Source organism: Coffea arabica, chromosome 2e (assembly GCF_036785885.1).
Source record: "Coffea arabica cultivar ET-39 chromosome 2e, Coffea Arabica ET-39 HiFi, whole genome shotgun sequence".
Lineage (NCBI taxonomy): Eukaryota > Viridiplantae > Streptophyta > Magnoliopsida > Gentianales > Rubiaceae > Coffea > Coffea arabica.
In genome coordinates, this window is record NC_092313.1 from 48,836,051 (window position 1) to 48,855,650 (window position 19,600).

The 19,600-nt window shown below is 38.9% G+C and overlaps 1 protein-coding gene across 1 annotated transcript; it reads right to left on the bottom strand.

Annotated features, from left to right (window-relative positions):
* Positions 1 to 398: 398 nt before the first annotated feature.
* Positions 399 to 14,115, bottom strand: LOC140036316 (uncharacterized). Its single transcript, XM_072077677.1, has 3 exons — positions 13,645 to 14,115; positions 5,664 to 7,438; positions 399 to 490 (listed from the first exon to the last, which is right to left on the bottom strand). The coding sequence occupies exons 2-3, from the start codon at positions 7,357 to 7,359 to the stop codon at positions 399 to 401; spliced, it is 1,788 nt and encodes a 595-aa protein (XP_071933778.1). The 5' UTR covers positions 7,360 to 7,438; positions 13,645 to 14,115.
* Positions 14,116 to 19,600: the final 5,485 nt, after the last annotated feature.

The following is a 19,600-nucleotide window of genomic DNA, read 5'->3' on the forward strand; positions in this document are numbered from 1 at the left end:
GGTCTTCGTAGCATTGCCGCAAAAACACAGGGCCCCAATTGATTAATTTTTCTGATTATTTGGGCCATAGTGAATCAAGGGGAAACATGGGGGATCAAAGTGTGATTTTCAGAATTATTTCATGCAATGATCATGCAGCTACGTGAGAAACTTGATTCTGCAAACATAAAATGAATGCTGGCTGCATTGTCATTTCTGAACTTAGATTTATGCATTTCAACTTCACCAAATTTGATCGAGCTCTCTCAACCAAACATCCGAAGAATTAACTAAGCCACATAACATACAATTTTAAAATCCGAACAAACCAAGATTACTGGAGAAAAAAAAAAACATGCAAACAAAAGGATAATTTTATACAAACAAGTTCTGCAATCAAAACATGACTTGACTGGCCCTTAAACCCAAGTGTTCAACCTCAACATTGGACCCTCTATTTCTTCATCAAAACCAAAATTAACATGATACAGAGACGCAAAGAAAAACTCAACTAAAAGCAAAGCAAAAACAGTATGAAAAGGCGGCAATTCTTCACTGTTGTGCATGTGAATGGAACAAATCTTAAATGACTTGGAAAATCACCAAAATCACATCAGGAATTTCCAACAAACCTTCAGATTTAAAAGACATCAGAATGATCCAGATTCATGTTAAACTTGACCCAATTAAATCAGAAACAAAGCAAATGAACCAACAACAACATACAAAGACACAGATATCCATCGACTACTGACTTTAAAGCTGTCACAACCAAACGATTGCCTTCAAGCTTGCTGCAGCAGATTCATGTACAATGCTCATTCCAATGAAAACTAAACCCAAACACAGGGGACCATCCCACATCCTAATAGCTATCCATCCCATAGTTTCAGCAAAAGGAAATGTCCCGCAACTAAACAATGCATCACAGGTCACTACCGCAACTAAATGTCACTACAAACTTCACCACTTATCCCATGCGTATATGCTTATGCCACTTCAACCAACCGAAACATGTTTACACAAATGATTCAAGCACACTCCTACTCATTCAATCCCGAAAATACATATGCTTGGACAAAAGCAAAAGGAAAGATTGAACAGGACTTTCGAACCCCAAAAAAAATGGCAGTAAGACGATTCTGGAAAAACAATGCTAACTCTGACTCGGATTTTCCAGAAAATAGAACAACCAGAATCTAAACTAAGAGGCTTGACTAAGCTATTTACTCTGATGAAAATAGGAAACCAATCCTTGGGCAAAAAACGGACAGAAGAAAAGACAGAGGGAAGCAACAAAGAGAAAATCGAAGATTACCTCTTCACCACCTTTGGACTTGAATCTGCAACAGCCTTCTTTCACAGCCGAACTCCTTTTTCCTTTTAGTTCTTCTCAGCCCCTCTCGAGCAATTTTCCAATGGTCCTCTCCTCTAAATTTTCCCGTCAGCTCCTCCTTTCTCTTTCTTGCGTCTGTTTTCTTTTTTCTTCGTAGCCGTCAGCTTGCTTTCCCCAAAAACTTCCCCCAGATTCTCTCTTCTCCTAGTCTTTCGTTCTCTGTTTCTGCTTTCTTCAGGCCCGTCAACCCCAGTTCTCTCTCTCGGTCGATCTCTCTACCAACCCTCTCTATTTGTTCAAACGTCAACCCCCAGAAATCTCTCTTCCTTCCCTCTGTTCTATCCTTAGTTGTCCAACCCCCCAGCACTCTATCCCGTAGCTGCCCTTTTGCTTTGGTTTCCCTTCCTCCGTTCACTCCCCCCAGAATCCTCCCCTTGCCCGTCAACTCTTTCTGTTTTGTTTTTTCCTGAAACCCTTCAATCTTTTTTCTTTTTTGCGGCTCTCCGTTTCTTCCCCTTTTATATACGGCTAGCCAACCTTAACCCTTCATTCAATGGCTGTAGATTATCTTCACTTAAACCTTCTCCCCTTAGCCCTTCGATTGGTAATCCGTGACTGTCCTTTGCAAGCTGCGGAAACGCAGCTTGCACGCAAAACCTCTTTTTTTTTTTTTTTTTTTTAAAAAAAATAATTTAATAAATACAGAAATGATAAAATATAACTAATAATAATAATAATAACAAAATTACACAAACCAGGTAAACAAAACAAAAAATAATTTTAAACAAAAGAAACTAAACAAAAATGGCCATTTTTAAAATTTCCAAATTCTCAATTTTCATCATTTTCTTTTCCTCAAAATAACTTAAAAATAACTAATGTGCCCCAAAGATTGAATAAACATATTTTTGTGAACAAATTTTCCTTTTTTTTTCTTTTTTCCATTTTTCTATTTTTCTTTTAAGAAAGCATTGAATAAAAACAAAAATGACTAAAACATATTTTTGATGTTTTCCTTTTCTTTCTAAAACTCTATAAACTTAGAAAACTAAAAACTAAAATCTAAAACTTAAAAGTGATTAAAACCTGAAATGACAAAATAAAAATGAATAGACAAACTAAAAGGGCAAAATGAATAAAACTAAAATAAAATAACAACTAAAAATGCAAAACACACAACAATGAACTAAATGCAAGCGATCTAAAATAAAAATCATGAAGTAGGTGTCACATACAAATTATTCAAAATTTGGTGTCTACAGTTTGCCCCTCTTTGTCTGAGTTTTGAAAAAACTTGAGACAAAGAAGTAGACACCAAATACTTACCTGTGTTATTTGGCTGCAAAAGGATCCCAATGAACAAGAATTTGAATACGGGACTGACCCGAACATGAAAAATAAAACGGGACTGAACCAGAATTGAAAACGGGACTGACCCGAACAGAAATTTAAAACGGGACTGACTCGAGCAGGAATTTAAAATTGGATTGTATGAAGAAGACTATATAAGACTTTATTTGAAAATGTATCCACAGATTTGCCCCAGTAATGAATTGGTCAGTGGGATTAAACCCGAACCTGCCATGATGATCGACCAGTGGGATTATACCCGATCCTGCCAAGGTTGGCGGGATGAAACCCGGTCCCCACGAAAAGAGCGGTCAGCGGGATTATACCCGGTCCTGCCGAGATTGGCGGGATGAAACCCGGTCCCAACGAAAAAAGCGGTCAGCGGGATTATACCCGGTCCTGCCGAGATTGGCGGGATGAAACCCGGTCCCAATTTGATAAAAAGCGGTCAGCGGGATTATACCCGGTCCTGCCGAGATGAAACTTGATTTGATTTTGATTTTGATTCTTTTGGTGATTTTTCTTTTCTTTTCGCTTTTCTTTTCGACTTTTGAGAATCTTTCCAACAAAATAAATTGCCCTAGTATGATGGATTTTTGCAATTTGAGTCTGTTGTTGCACCTTTTGATCAAATTTACTTGCAACATTTTCGATTTGCCTTTGTTCACCAGAGGACTCCTTTCAACACCGATTCCAGTGCGAGGTGTAATTGTTTTCGTCCATGCATGGAATTTTTCTGCAAAAGAGAAAAAATAAAAGAATTGCCACCATCATTTGATCCGCTTGCCTTTTGAGAATCGTGTAAACATAAGCCTTTTGATGCCTTTGTCGAAGTTGGCCGCGACATCTGACTTGGCTGGATTTATCATTCAAAATGTCTCTGCTTTTCCAGACTGACCGGGTAAGCATTTTGCCATATTGCGAAACCTTCGTAATTGGCTTGGTTGCGCCTTAGCCCTTTTTAAGAGATGACTGAACCCAAGTATGCTTCGAGCAAACCACGGGGGTTGTCATTTACCATAATTCAAAGATAAAGAATGAGGTATGCAAGAAAAATTCACGTGTCATGTAAAAATGAATATGCACAAGAATGCACTCACAACTAATTGTGTTTAAATTCTACAAAAATGCCATGAATGCAAGAAATTTGGTAAAAATGAGTTTCTTAAGAATGAATTTGCCAAAGAATGTTTTACAAAATGACACAGTTTTGGCCAACGGATGTCGTATTCGAATCTCTGGATATCTTTGTTCTGGAATTCAATATTGGCAGAGGTATGACAAAAAAAGAGGAGAAATCCAAATGGACCAAACCACCAGTTGTTCCTCCTTGTGCTTGCTTATTGCAGAAATCCTACCTTGGCGCCCTTTCGGGTTTTCACCAAGGTTGCCCCCACTCCTTTTCTTTTGCTTTGTTTTTGTTTTTGTTCTTTTTTTCCTTTTCTTTTTCTCCTTTTCTCTTGAGGTGCCCTTTCGGGTTTTCACCTAAGGAACAATGGAAAAACTCAACCATAATCGACTCAGGAGTATGAACTGAAGATTGCTGACATCAGTAAAATGCGCTTCCCTTGTAAATTAGGCGAAGGCATTATGGACATCACTTGCCAGTTGATTAGCAAACTTCCAACAGAAAATACGGCAAATGACGAAAGCCAGGACTTTGGGCTTTTGAAATGAAGTCAGGTGGGGTGTTTTTCAAGAAAAGTTGAGGCTTGAAAGCAAATTTTGATGAGAGGGGTGTGAAATAGCCTGAGATTGCATCATTTTGAAATTATTTCCCATTTTGAACAAAACTGAGGAAAATTTTGCCCCAGTTTGATTGGATTTTCTTTCTTTGCAATTTCTTCATTGCATTCTTCTTACTTTTTGCATTTTTCTTCAAAACTAAATTTGTCCCAGTGTGGGGTTCTTTCTTCCTTTTCATATCTCTTTCAAAGATAAATTTGCCCCAGTGTGGGGTTTTCCTTTTCTTTCTGATCACTTTTCAAAATGAATTTGCCCCAGTGTGGGGTTTGCAATTCTCAGGGGTTGCCAAACGAAAATTATTGTTCTAATAGTTCAAAGGGGATGACTAGGGATGAAATGTCTTGATTGGAAAGGAAGATGGCCTGACTTTTGCCTCGTCTCTTGCATGATTCCCTAAAAGAAACTTTGCATAATCAAATAAAGAACATCTTACACATGTCCGAGTTGATAGGTTGAGGGAATGTCTGTCCTTCCATCTCTCCTTTGAACACCCAATATGCTTTGTCAATTTGAAGCAAATTTGCCTTTGACTTCGTCTTTCATCGCTTTAGCACTTTGTTTCCTTCTTCAGAAGATCGGTGGCGGATCCTTTTGTTATGAACATAGGCCATGCGTTTTGACAACGTTGGTCACAGCATATAGCATTCAACTTCTTTTCATCAATCAGAATCAATCGTTAATGATACTGCTTTAACCAATCAACTTCCAACCTGGCTGGAAAGAGATTTTCTCGAATGAAGGGATTTATCAATGAAGGAATTTTCAAATGAAAGAATTTTTCCAGTGAAGGGATTCCTTAATGAAGGGATTTTTCCAGTAAAGTGATTTTTAATGAAGGGATTTTCAATGGTTTTCTCAATGAAAACTTTCTCAATGAAGGATTTTCTTAATGAAGGCTTTCTCAATGGAGGGATTTTCAATAAAGGGTTTCATCAAATTCCAAAGCAGTGATATTCAAAGAGTCAAATAACTTTACCTTTGGCCATCTCAAAGAATTAACAAAAAATCAAGACAATGATCAAATAAACAAATAATCAAATTGCAAAAGATGCTTTCATTAAGCTATGTACATATGCAAGAAAAAGTTTTCATGAATTTTAGCAAATGACAACCCCTAAATTTATCAAAATTCCCTTCGAGAGGGAAGATAGTCAGCCATCCAATTTGTGAAGAGCTCTTCAAGACCTTCAAATTTCATCATTGGAGGTGGATGCCTCGAAGGTGTCCTTGTGTTCAGGAAAAGGATTTGTACTTATATTTGGTGCTTGTTCTTCCCTTCCTTTCAAAATTATGTCTCCGGTCTGAATCATGTCTTGGATTTTGTGTTTAAGTACCCAACAATTGACAGTAGAATGTCCAGGAGCTCCAGAATGGTAGGCACAAAAAAATTGAGGATTATAACCAGGGGGAACTCCTTTAGTATAGACTTTAGGAGGTATTGTACCAATTTTGCCCGCGGCCTTGAGCTGCTCATACAGTTGATCCAAGGGCCGACCTAAATTGGTAAAAGTTCTATATCGGGCCGGGTCTCGGATGCCAGTGGTTTGTTGATAGTTGTAACTATGGTTGGCGGGTAAGGTGGGTCTTGGATGATAAGGAGAGCGAGGTCTAGTTTGAAAGTTATGTGGAGAAATATGGAATGGTGTTGTAGGCGTGTTTAGGTAATTTGGTCGAGGTTGCGGGTGGTTAATAGTGGTATGGTACACAGGTTGAGGGCTTGAATAGTAAGGGTTTGAGTAGGTAGGGTATTGTCGAGGTCTGGGTCTTGGAATAGGGCTTTGATTCCAGACAAAAGCAGTTTCCCCCTCTTGCCTTTTGGATTGTTGCTTCTTCCCATTACTACCTTGGCTTTGCAAAGCATCCAACTGCGATTTGAGGGCAGACACATTAACAATCTTTCCAGCCTTCACGAAATCATCAAATTCCTCAAGTTTATTAACAATTGCGGCGAATGAGCATCCAGTCATGCGGAATATTTCTTCAAAGTACGGCGGATCATGTGCCTTAATGAAAGTTCGTATGATTTCATCCTCCGTCATTGGTGGCTCGACTTTTGCAGCTACTTTCCTCCACCTCTTAGCATAAGTCTTGTGATCTTCAGATGGCTGCCTCTTTGTCCCTTCCAATGTGGTTCGTGTTGGAGCCAGCTCGCAATTATACTCGTACTGCCTTACAAAAGCGTTGGACAAGTCAAGCCAGGTCTTCGCTTCTTCGGGTTTCAGATTGGAATACCAGTCGAGTGCATCCCCCTCGAGACTTTCTGGGAATAGCCTCAAAGGCAGATTTTCATCATCTGTTGGCCTACCCAACTTGTTGGCGAACAATCGGAGGTGTGTCTTGGGATTGCCCGTCCCATCATACTTGCTGAATTTCGGGGTTTTGAACCCTTCAGGCAATTGCACATTTGGGAAAAGGCAAAGTTCGTCATAGTCCAGCACTCCTTGCTTGTTTAAACCCTGACTTTTCCTCATAAACTCATCAAAGCGGTCCAAGCGCTTAAGCAACTTCATATCAATTGGAGCAGAAGATTCCCCCATTTCTGGCTTATTTTGGAAAGTGTGCTCCGGTATCACGGGTTCTGCGGTGGTTTGATAAAAAACTGGTGGGTTCAAATGCATGTTTGGGTCGCCTTGAGGCTGAAATCCTTGACCATAAGGAGGGTAGAAATGAGGATTTTGAGTAAAAGCATATTGCGGGTTTACAGCTCCCTCAAACGTAGTTTGAAATGGAGGAATTACAAATGGTTCGGATTGTGGTTGTGTAGTGGGTACAGGCTCAGGTTGCACTCCGCTATTAACGAGCTCGTCAATCAACTTTTTCTGAGCGGCCATTTCTGACGCCATTTCCCCAAATTTTGTGAGTAACTCTGTCAACTGAACCCCAGGACTTGCAGCTTCCGGCTGGGTAGTTGCAACGGCCTTATCGGATGATTCTGGTTGAGTACTCATGTCTACACGATTCCCTTGGGCCTTACTTCGGGATCGCGTTATGATGGGGCTTCGACGAGAAGCGATGTTGAAATATTGCCTGAAGATTTTGAAAGATTGCCTTTAGATTCAACTCTCGCTCAATTATTCCAACGAAAATAAAGAAAAGGAAAAGAAAAGAGCAAGAGTTAGTAGATATCCAGAAAAATCGGATGCATGTCCTATGGGGGAACCCTTTTATGCCAAGGGTAGGCCTAGCATGAAAATGCAATCTTCCAGAGCAGGCACTATACCATACCTGATGGATCCGATCAACTCATTGAGTGAGAAATAATTTTGAAAGAATTTGGTCAATTGGAGTGACGAGAAATTTGTCACAATGAGGTCAACGTCCGAATGGATTGATCACTTTTGATCGATACAAGAATTTGCAAAAACGCACGGGTTTGACCTTGACGAACTTCCTATCGAGAAGATTGGAATTCGTTGACAAAATTTTCCTCAGTGTAACATGAGTCAAGAACCCAAATGATTAAATAGTTGGATATAATGGATGGTTTTCTCAAAAAATTGACTAGACTTCCCAATTTGAAATTCGACATTGAAATCCTAATTGGTCAAATGAAATTGACAATTTATTGAAAATCGACCGGATTACCCTAAAAGGGAAACAGGTCAAATGAATTCAAAGGAATTTATCAAATCACCCTAACAAGGGTAAATCGATCAAATAGATTGAACGAAACTTGATCTATTCAAAAATCGGCTCGGTTGCCCTAAAAATGAGTAAATTGGCCAAATGAATGATTGATTCAAAAATCAGCCGAATGACCCTAAAAAGGGTAAATTAGTCAAATGAATTGACGATTTATTCAAAATTGACCGGATGACCCAAAAAAGGGTAAATTGGTCAAATGACCCTAAAAAGGGTAAATTGGTCAAATGACCCTAAAAAAGGGTAAATTGATCAAATGACTTGACGATTTATTCAAAAGCGACCGGATGACCCTAAAAAGGGTAAATTGGTCAAATGAATTGGATGAAATGAATTTATTCAAAAATGATTAAATTGTACTAAAATTGAATGAATTGAAAAAAAAAATGGATTGGATAAGATGGATGATTTGTTCAAAAATCGATTGAATTATTCGCCCACGGGGTGGTTTCAAGAAATCATTGCAATGCCTTGGTCTATGAGCCTCTAAAATCAAAATTTGGCCTTTATATTTATCGTCTCAACAATGAGGAATCATTTGTGAATTTTCTTCGAATTAATATCCTTTTACGCAAGGGAATTTTACCAATTTTGAGAAAATGGCCAAAAAGTGATTATTAGATGCTCATATTCCAAAAATTGCTTCATGAAAACGATCGGATCTTTACCTTACCTTGTGCACTACCCCTTCGGATGATACAAAATGTAAACGTGCAAGTCTCACTGGATTAAGTATCCGAGACACAAGGTGGCTTATTCCTAAACACGGGATTCCCTATGTGGCATTCCCTTTCTATGGTTTATGCATGATGCCATTTATTAAAGCAATGTAAATATGCAACAAATATGGCCTAAAGGATATAAATAACGCAACGGGGAGAAAAGGTCTAAACATGAAATGTATTTACTGAAAAGTAAGTGCAAAGACTGAAATTTAGACATGTGAGCTATCTAGTGGGTGAGTCACTAAAAGAGTGCCAAAAGGGCCTCTTATCGCTAAGGCATATGAATGCAAGCCAAGAAACAAAGAAATGGTTAGTGCAATTGATAGTACACATAACACATTGGGAGCAATTAAGAAAAGAAATACAATAAAGCGAGTAAAAGGGGTGGAACCCCTTCCCTCGTGCCTAATGTGCTTAAAATAGGGTGAGGCTGACTCTAGCCTAGGAAAATTCTAATATGGATGCATGCGGTTTGGTTCACTAATGCCTAGACTCGATAAAGCTTCGGCTCCCAAGCCTTCAGACCTAAAGGCGAAGGGTCATCACTCCCAGGGCCTTTGATCGGTGGCTCGAGTGATCCCTTAGGTAGCGCTATGGGCGCAGAGCACACCAGCCGCCTACCCAAGGCAATCGATCCTAATCCTACAAGGCGGTGTGGGATGGCGCCCACGAAAATAAAAATAAAATGGGATAAAGCAAGTAAACATGCACGTATGAAGTGTTCCCCTATTTTGAGGGAAGGGGTGAGAACCACGCGAGGCTCTAAAGGTGACACACCCCCTCCCAAATGCAATGCAAGCGCGAGATAAACAAGTAAACAACATCCAATCAACCAATCACACATACGTGAGTGAGGGAAAAGTTTGATACGCGCGCGATGCGAAAAAGTCCTAAAAAATGCAACCCTAATATCCAAATGCGATGCATAAAAAGGGTAGAAACAGGAAACGAATGGCTAAGTCAAATGCTTGGACCCACTTAGGAAGTCCCCAGTGGAGTCGCCAACTGTCGCGCCCCACTTTTCGAATGTGTAGTGTGAATGTGTGAGTGATGTGTGTGTGTGAGGTGTGGTGTGAACGTGTGCAAAATGAAAAGTAAAAAGGCCATGGGACTTTGGAAAGCGACGATTTGGCCAAATGAAATTTTAAAAAGGGTTTTTAGATATGAAAACGGAGTCGCCACTTGGTATAGATTTGGGGTGTACCAAGTCACCCAGAAAAGTGTTTTTTAAAGACAAAGTAGTAAAACCCTTTTTAAAACGACTCCTAGTCCACGTAAGCCAAAGAAAAAGGTTCGGGGGTCACGTTTGACAAAGGGGAAGGCAAGGATAGAATCCAAGGCACCCCTTTGACCTAGCCAAGGCTAGTTGCGCGACTCAAACCAATTTTCCCTAATTTTTCTACCCAAGGTATGTATCGCGTATTGGATATGTCTATATGAATGCAAAAACCTAGACCTAGGGGGATTGGGGGGAAATTTCTCTTCAAAGGTTGAGTGGTGCCAATCACATTAATTGTGAAGCCCAATAATGATCCTTTGGAGAGGTCACACCTAAACCTAAATGACGTGAAAAATGAGTGGAATGCATGCCATGTGAAAGTGTGAGTTTGTGTGAAGTGAGAAAAATGATAAAAGTAATAAGATAAGAGTGAAGGTGTGCAAATGTAGATGAAAGTACTCGTGTGCGAGTGAAGATAAAAATGTTCGTGTGCAAGTGAAGATAAAAGGGTGTGTGCAAGTGGAGGTAAAAAAGTGTTCGTGTGCAAGTGAAAGTGATAAAAAGGTGCATGTGTGCAAATGAGACAAAAGTGAAAGTGTAATGATAGAGTGGATTGAGAATGCATGAGCCTAGGGAATTCATGCATATTGGGTACGGGGAGACCTAAATCGTGACTTGATTTTTCCCTTGATTAGAAGGCAAAACTAGCGTGCTAAGGCCATCGAGTAGCCACACTCGCTCGTTTCCCTTATCGGAAGGGGACACTCAAGCAAATGGACCCTACAACTATCATGATATGCAAAAATCCTAAAATGAAGGGAAAGGGGGTTCGAGGAGCATGCCAAGTGATGAAACTAAGAAAAATGCATGATATGTGGTGAACAAGCAAATGATATGCTAATGAGGGGAAATCCCTAAGGGTCTAGTATTGGACTAGCCCATTCTATGAATTCCGACTAGCGTTGGACTAGCGGAAACGTACATTCATCCATTCCATTCATTCATGGCTATGAAAGCAAGTAGACATGCCAAAACGCTCGTAAACACGTAGCACGTAGCACTTAGCATGCTCGACTAGATGCAAGAGCCTATCAAAGCAATTAAACATGTAGCAACAAAAGCAAACCACCAAGGGGAAGGGGAAATGGACAGATGCTCTCCGAGCCCTATCTATTACAAGCCAAGAGGTGTACACATACCCCATAAAAGCATAAAGGGGAAAGGGAAATGGACAGATGCTCTCCGAGCACTATCTATTACAAGCCAAGAGGTGTACACATACCCCATAAAAGCATAAAAGGGAAGGGGAAATGGACAGATGCTCTCCGAGCCCTATCTATTACAAGCCAAGAGGTGTACACATACCCCATAAAACTTAAATAAAATAAAAAAAGCAAGTAAATGCACGCAAGGAGGTAAGGAAAGCGGAGTAGGCATGCATATTCACATAACACGTAGGAGCACGTAGGGTCAAATGAAGTGCAAATGAAGGAGAGAGTGTACCTCCCTTGAAGCGACGCCCCTAACGTAGTGAAATTACTAATTTACCCTCCAAAATAATAAAAGGGTCAAGGTACCTCAAATAGTAGAATATAACAAAGTTACCGAAGAAAAGGACGGCTTAAGCTAAGACCATCAAAACAAAAGGTTAAGGCACCACTTTAATGATCCAAATGGCATTCATCAAATCATCAAAAATTTCCTCAAATCACGACTTAAATGTAGTCAAAGGTACTTAAAGATCAAGGAGAAGGCATGGCCTATTCAATTTCCAAGTAAAGCATCTTATTAAGGACTTCAAACATAACCCTTACCCAAACATTCGAGTCAATCGAACATTTAAGAACTTTAAAGGTCCAAAACAAAACAAGGGTCAAGCAATCTAACACATAAACATGGAATTGAGCAATTAGAAACATTTAAATGCCTAAGATCAAATACGGGTCAATGAGTGGTTTCGCTTGCATTTTCAGGATCCCTAAAGCAACCATTAATCAATCAGTCAGAAATTAATTGAAGCGTTTTAAAAACCTTAAAGGTCCCAGAGCAAGACGAAGGTCAAGCAACAAATTGGTTTAAGAAAATTAAAGAAAATAGGTAAACATAAGCTCAATTAAATACAAGGTTCACAAATTCATGCACTAAGTACCACCAAAACAATTGAAAGCAAACAAGCAATTGAATCAAAACATTAATGCTACCAAATACTCAAATGTGAACACTAACCAAACATTCAAACTTAATTAAACACTTTTAGGAACTTCAAAGGTCCAAAGGCAAAGAAAAGGTTGAGGAATGGTTCAATTTCAACTATCATAGGGTCTTATTGCAAGAAAATGGAACCTAGTTGGGTCTTCGTAGCATTGCCGCAAAAACACAGGGCCCCAATTGATTAATTTTTCTGATTATTTGGGCCATAGTGAATCAAGGGGAAACTTGGGGGATCAAAGTGTGATTTTCAGAATTATTTCATGCAATGATCATGCAGCTACGTGAGAAACTTGATTCTGCAAACATAAAATGAATGCTGGCTGCATTGTCATTTCTGAACTTAGATTTATGCATTTCAACTTCACCAAATTTGATCGAGCTCTCTCAACCAAACATCCGAAGAATTAACTAAGCCACATAACATACAATTTTAAAATCCGAACAAACCAAGATTACTGGAGAAAAAAAAAAACATGCAAACAAAAGGATAATTTTATACAAACAAGTTCTGCAATCAAAACATGACTTGACTGGCCCTTAAACCCAAGTGTTCAACCTCAACATTGGACCCTCTATTTCTTCATCAAAACCAAAATTAACATGATACAGAGACGCAAAGAAAAACTCAACTAAAAGCAAAGCAAAAACAGTATGAAAAGGCGGCAATTCTTCACTGTTGTGCATGTGAATGGAACAAATCTTAAATGACTTGGAAAATCACCAAAATCACATCAGGAATTTCCAACAAACCTTCAGATTTAAAAGACATCAGAATGATCCAGATTCATGTTAAACTTGACCCAATTAAATCAGAAACAAAGCAAATGAACCAACAACAACATACAAAGACACAGATATCCATCGACTACTGACTTTAAAGCTGTCACAACCAAACGATTGCCTTCAAGCTTGCTGCAGCAGATTCATGTACAATGCTCATTCCAATGAAAACTAAACCCAAACACAGGGGACCATCCCACATCCTAATAGCTATCCATCCCATAGTTTCAGCAAAAGGAAATGTCCCGCAACTAAACAATGCATCACAGGTCACTACCGCAACTAAATGTCACTACAAACTTCACCACTTATCCCATGCGTATATGCTTATGCCACTTCAACCAACCGAAACATGTTTACACAAATGATTCAAGCACACTCCTACTCATTCAATCCCGAAAATACATATGCTTGGACAAAAGCAAAAGGAAAGATTGAACAGGACTTTCGAACCCCAAAAAAAATGGCAGTAAGACGATTCTGGAAAAACAATGCTAACTCTGACTCGGATTTTCCAGAAAATAGAACAACCAGAATCTAAACTAAGAGGCTTGACTAAGCTATTTACTTTGATGAAAATAGGAAACCAATCCTTGGGCAAAAAACGGACAGAAGAAAAGACAGAGGGAAGCAACAAAGAGAAAATCGAAGATTACCTCTTCACCACCTTTGGACTTGAATCTGCAACAGCCTTCTTTCACAGCCGAACTCCTTTTTCCTTTTAGTTCTTCTCAGCCCCTCTCGAGCAATTTTCCAATGGTCCTCTCCTCTAAATTTTCCCGTCAGCTCCTCCTTTCTCTTTCTTGCGTCTGTTTTCTTTTTTCTTCGTAGCCGTCAGCTTGCTTTCCCCAAAAACTTCCCCCAGATTCTCTCTTCTCCTAGTCTTTCGTTCTCTGTTTCTGCTTTCTTCAGGCCCGTCAACCCCAGTTCTCTCTCTCGGTCGATCTCTCTACCAACCCTCTCTATTTGTTCAAACGTCAACCCCCAGAAATCTCTCTTCCTTCCCTCTGTTCTATCCTTAGTTGTCCAACCCCCCAGCACTCTATCCCGTAGCTGCCCTTTTGCTTTGGTTTCCCTTCCTCCGTTCACTCCCCCCAGAATCCTCCCCTTGCCCGTCAACTCTTTCTGTTTTGTTTTTTCCTGAAACCCTTCAATCTTTTTTCTTTTTTGCGGCTCTCCGTTTCTTCCCCTTTTATATACGGCTAGCCAACCTTAACCCTTCATTCAATGGCTGTAGATTATCTTCACTTAAACCTTCTCCCCTTAGCCCTTCGATTGGTAATCCGTGACTGTCCTTTGCAAGCTGCGTTTCCGCAGCTTGCACATAAAACCTCTTTTTTTTTTTTTTTTTTTTTTAAAAATAATTTAATAAATACAGAAATGATAAAATATAACTAATAATAATAATAATAACAAAATTACACAAACCAGGTAAACAAAACAAAAAATAATTTTAAACAAAAGAAACTAAACAAAAATGGCCATTTTTAAAATTTCCAAATTCTCAATTTTCATCATTTTCTTTTCCTCAAAATAACTTAAAAATAACTAATGTGCCCCAAAGATTGAATAAACATATTTTTGTGAACAAATTTTCCCTTTTTTTTCTTTTTTCCATTTTTCTATTTTTCTTTTAAGAAAGCATTGAATAAAAACAAAAATGACTAAAACATATTTTTGATGTTTTCCTTTTCTTTCTAAAACTCTATAAACTTAGAAAACTAAAAACTAAAATCTAAAACTTAAAAGTGATTAAAACCTGAAATGACAAAATAAAAATGAATAGACAAACTAAAAGGGCAAAATGAATAAAACTAAAATAAAATAACAACTAAAAATGCAAAACACACAACAATGAACTAAATGCAAGCGATCTAAAATAAAAATCATGAAGTAGGTGTCACATACAAATTATTCAAAATTTGGTGTCTACAAGTATGATGGGAGAATTAAATTTCTTCCTTGGACTTCAAATACATCAAGCTCTTGAGGGAATTTTTATAAATCAAGCAAAATATACCAAGGAGTTGCTGAAAAGGTTTGGCATGGAGGACTCAAAGCAAGTTGGAACTCCAATGTGCACTTCTACAAAGCTTGACAAAGATGAAGAAGGTAATCATGTGGATGAAAAGCAATATAGAGGTATGATCGGAAGCCTACTCTATTTAACCGCAAGTAGACCTGATATTATGTTTGCTGTTTGCTTGTGTGCTAGATTTCAATCTTGTCCAAAAGAATCACATTTGAATGCTGTAAAAAGAATTTTTAGGTATTTGAAAGGTACATTAGACTATGGTCTTTGGTATGCTAGATCTAATGAGTTTGCACTATACGGTTATTCGGATGCTGATTTTGGAGGTTGTCGTGTGGATAGAAAGAGTACTAGTGGAACTTGTCATTTTCTTGGAAATTGTTTAGTCTCTTGGTTTAGCAAAAAGCAAAATGCAATATCTTTGTCTACAACCGAAGCGGAATATATTGCCGCTAGTGCATGTTGTGCTCAACTTTTATGGATGAAGCACACTTTGAATGATTTTGGATTGATGTATGACTGCATGCCTGTATTCTGTGATAATACTAGTGCTATAAATTTGACCAAAAATCCTATTCATCATTCTAGGACAAAGCACATAGATATAAAGCATCACTTTATTCGTGATCTTGTTCAAAAAGGTGACATATGTGTAAATTATGTTTGTTCTAAAGATCAATTTGCTGATATTTTTACCAAAGCTCTGCCATTAGATCAGTTCATTCATCTAAGATCAAAATTAGGAATAATCGAAAAATCATCCTAAAATTTCTCAAAGTCTTCGGACGTCCGAAAGAAGATGAACGGACGTCCGATGATGTTCTTCAGCCATTTTCTAGAATTGCGCCTGTTCGGACGCAACTGTCGGACGCACAACTTCGTTCGGCCGTCCGACAGTGCAACGGCTCACTTTTTAAATTAACTTTCTCCCTTATTTGCTTCAAACTCTTCTTTTCTATTTCCTCTCGGACGAAAACCCTCTCATTTCTCACTCTCAAATTCATACCATTCTGAAGCTCTCATTCCCAAATTGACTCAAACAAAACTTTTCCTGATTGATTGCGATTCATTTCTCCTAATTATTTCATCGAATCGCAAAACATTTCGTAAATTCCCAAATTTCCCTCAAAACCCTACTTTCTCATAACCGCTCTGCCAAATCTTGTTCAAGGACTTTGTGTCCCAAAATTTCTGTGCGATTCACTTCCCTACTGCTGTGTGCATCATTTGCATCCCTCATTCCACACATTTCGCACAATGGTGAATCTAAGGGGAGGAAAAGTTACTGCCGGACGCAAGCATCCACTCAGGGATGAGGATGAGAGTCTTCCCACTGTCAAACGGACATCCAAACGCTTCAAAAGAGGAGCTATCAAGGGTCAAATGTCACGGCCTACACCACAACCCTCCTCTCAGCCTGAATCTGGACAGGGGACATCTTCTCAACCGCCTCCAAAATCAGCCCCTCCTCCTACATTCTTTGATGATGCTGCGAAAGACAAATACTCCTAGATATCCCAGAAGGGTGTCATCCCTCAAAGAACTGTAAACCCCTCTGAATTTCGCTCCATAGGTTTAGAATCCATTCTGAGTCTATTTGCTTTCCAGAAATGGTCACATCTTATTTCTTTGCCAAATGTCTACTATCCTGATATGTTGCATCAATTTTTTGCCAATCTAAGGAAAGGTTCTGACCCAACTGAAATATTTTCCAGGGTTAATGGGGTAGACTTAATCATTGACTCTGAAATTGTGAACTCCATTTTAAATACTACCATTGAACGTTTATGCAAAGATAAGATTGCTAATTTCTTTTCCTATGAAGAGCTCCCAACTGTGGCAAATCATTTTGATGGGACAAAAATGTTAACCTATTTCAAAAGAAGTTTTTCCTCACCTGCTGATGCTAAATTGAATGATCTGGCCCCTGTGAATTTAATTGCTTTTTCTATCATTTCAAACCTGCTTGTGCCTACTGATGGCCATAGAACTGATGCAAACAAAATGGAGTTGTACCTCTTTTATTGTTTTCAAGAAAAAATTCGTATTGATTTTGGTTTTGTCATGTGCAAGTTCTTACTTCGCTATGCCACTGATTCTCGCAGAAAATTATCTTATGGAAAGTTTCTTCAAAAGATTTTTGAGTTTAACAAAGTCCCTATTCTAGGTGTTTGTCCTAAAGAAGCATCTTCTTATGCCTTTACAAAAGGGTATTTTGAAAGGAAAAATCTTGTTTTCAAAGATAATCTGTGGGCTTATAAGGGTGCATCTTCTAGTGAACTTAGGTCTAAGGCTGCACATGATCCTTCATCTATTCCACTCACTCCCATTCATCCTAGGAAATCTGCCTCTAAGGCATCTTCCTCTTCCAGTGATGAAGTAATTGAGCTCCTTCGTGAACTCAAACAGCATGTTCTTCTTCTAGAACATGGTCTAATGCTCACTATGTCCTCTGAGCAACAAACTGCCTTCCTAGACAAAAAGAACCTCCTGTTTCCCCCCCCTGTAGTTGAGGAAGTTTCCCATGACAAAGAGTCACACCCCACTGATCCAAGTTCATCAATTCCGGATCCTGGTTCTTCAACCCCTGTGACTCCTCATGGCACCTCTACATCAGATAAAGGCAAGGCACCAGTTGAAGAGGCTGCTGAAGATGATGAAGAAACTGAAGAGGAGGATCTTGATCAATATCAGCTCTCTCGGAGGACACCTGGATCCACTTAGTTCATCATTTAGGACATTTGCATTTTGTTTGTCTCTTTTATGTTTTCGTGGTATTCAACAATGAATATGTAATGTAATGGATATTTTAAGTTTCGTTTTGGATGTTTAAGTACTGTTTTGATGGATGTCTGAATATTTTGATGAATGATTGTCTATTCTGCTTATGTGAATGTAATGAATTCGTGGATTGTCTATTCTGATTGATGGTCTAAGTTTTGATGTGTGAACTTGTCTAAATTTGTGGATATGTTGATGTGATTGGTTGCCCGTTTGTGATGACAAAAAGGGGGAGATATGGTATCAAATGATTGGATTGAGTGATGATTGATAATTGGTGATGTTGGCATGATTGATGATTGGTGATGTTAGGATATGTTGGATTGATTGTTTAAATTTGGAGTGGCTGATATGCTTAATTGTTTAACTCGGATGGGCAGCTTTGTGAGGGGGAGTTTTTCAAAATTTTCAAATTTTGTGATTCACTAAGACAGGGGGAGTTCTTGTCTATTTTGAAAGGGGGAGTTTTCATTGCAATCATAAAATTTCATTTCAAACTTTTGTTTTGTCATCATCAAAAAGGGGGAGAATGTTATTCTTGGTTTTGATGATCACAAAAGTTCGTTTATACTGACCAAGATTGATCAGGCCTGATGGAACAAGGAAAGCATATGTTTGATTGACTCCAGTCTACGATGCTTTGGATGTGGCAAACAAGATTGAAATAATATAAATGAATTTAGTCATTGTTTTGTTCCGATCAAAGATACTGTCTTTTAAGTATGTCTAGTTGGTCATTCTTGGTACTTTGAAATGTTTATCTAACCTCCTTCAAATACAAGTGTTTCTGTCTATCCAAGAATCAGGTTCAAATATGTCATGAAATGCAAGACAACCAAAATGAGAAGCAAAAACAGGACAATCAGGTCGGACGGCCGAAAGGAAACTGTCGGACGTCCGGAAGGATCGGACGCACACCTCGGACGCATATCAACCAGATCGGACGTCCGAAAAATTCCAAGATAACTTGCTAGCTCTCGGCCTACGATCGGACGCTGTGCTGTCGGACGACAAAAATCTCATCGGACGTCCGAACTTCAACTTGGCTATTTTCGGACGATTGGTTCGGACGATGATTTGATCGTCGGACGTCCGAAAGCCCCAACGGCTAGCTGACCCTTCATCTGCCTTCTATCCGTTGGAAGCTTTAATGAAGCTCATTTCTGTTCCCCTTTAAAAACAAACTGTTCTGAACGAAGGGAGGACTTTTGCACACTTTGTTTACAAGATCTCAAGAGATATTTTAGCTAGAAAATAGTCTCCAAAGCTAGATTTGTTTTAAAGTGGTGTGAATTTCTGGTGAGCATTTCTTTTGTGATTGAAAGGATCTTTAGTGTAGCTTTGTTGAGGGTTTTCTGAGTGATTGTAAAACTTCTTAGCTTGACTAAGTGAGGCTTAGGGCAAGGAGGAAGTGCTCCCTCCATTGTACATCTAGTTGATCGTCTTCCATCAAAGAGAAGTTGCTCTTCCTAGTGTGTGGTCTTCAAGTTTGAGGATAGCTTGGTAGACACTTGGTTTGATTCCCCAATTTACTTTTCTGTTTAATAAAATTCTCATTGCTTGTTTATACTTGTGTTTCTGATCAATATTGCTCTTGTCTTCTAATCCACTTGGTTGATCATTACTAGAAAAGAAGGAAATTTTAATTTAGCAAAAATTGCCTAAATCTGATTAAGATTTTGAATAACCCAATTCACCCCCCCTCTTGGTTGTCTTTGGGACTTACAGTAGTCCGAAGACAAAGTCCATAGACAAGTCTACCCAAGGATAGTGAGCGATAGGCAATGGGGTATACAAGC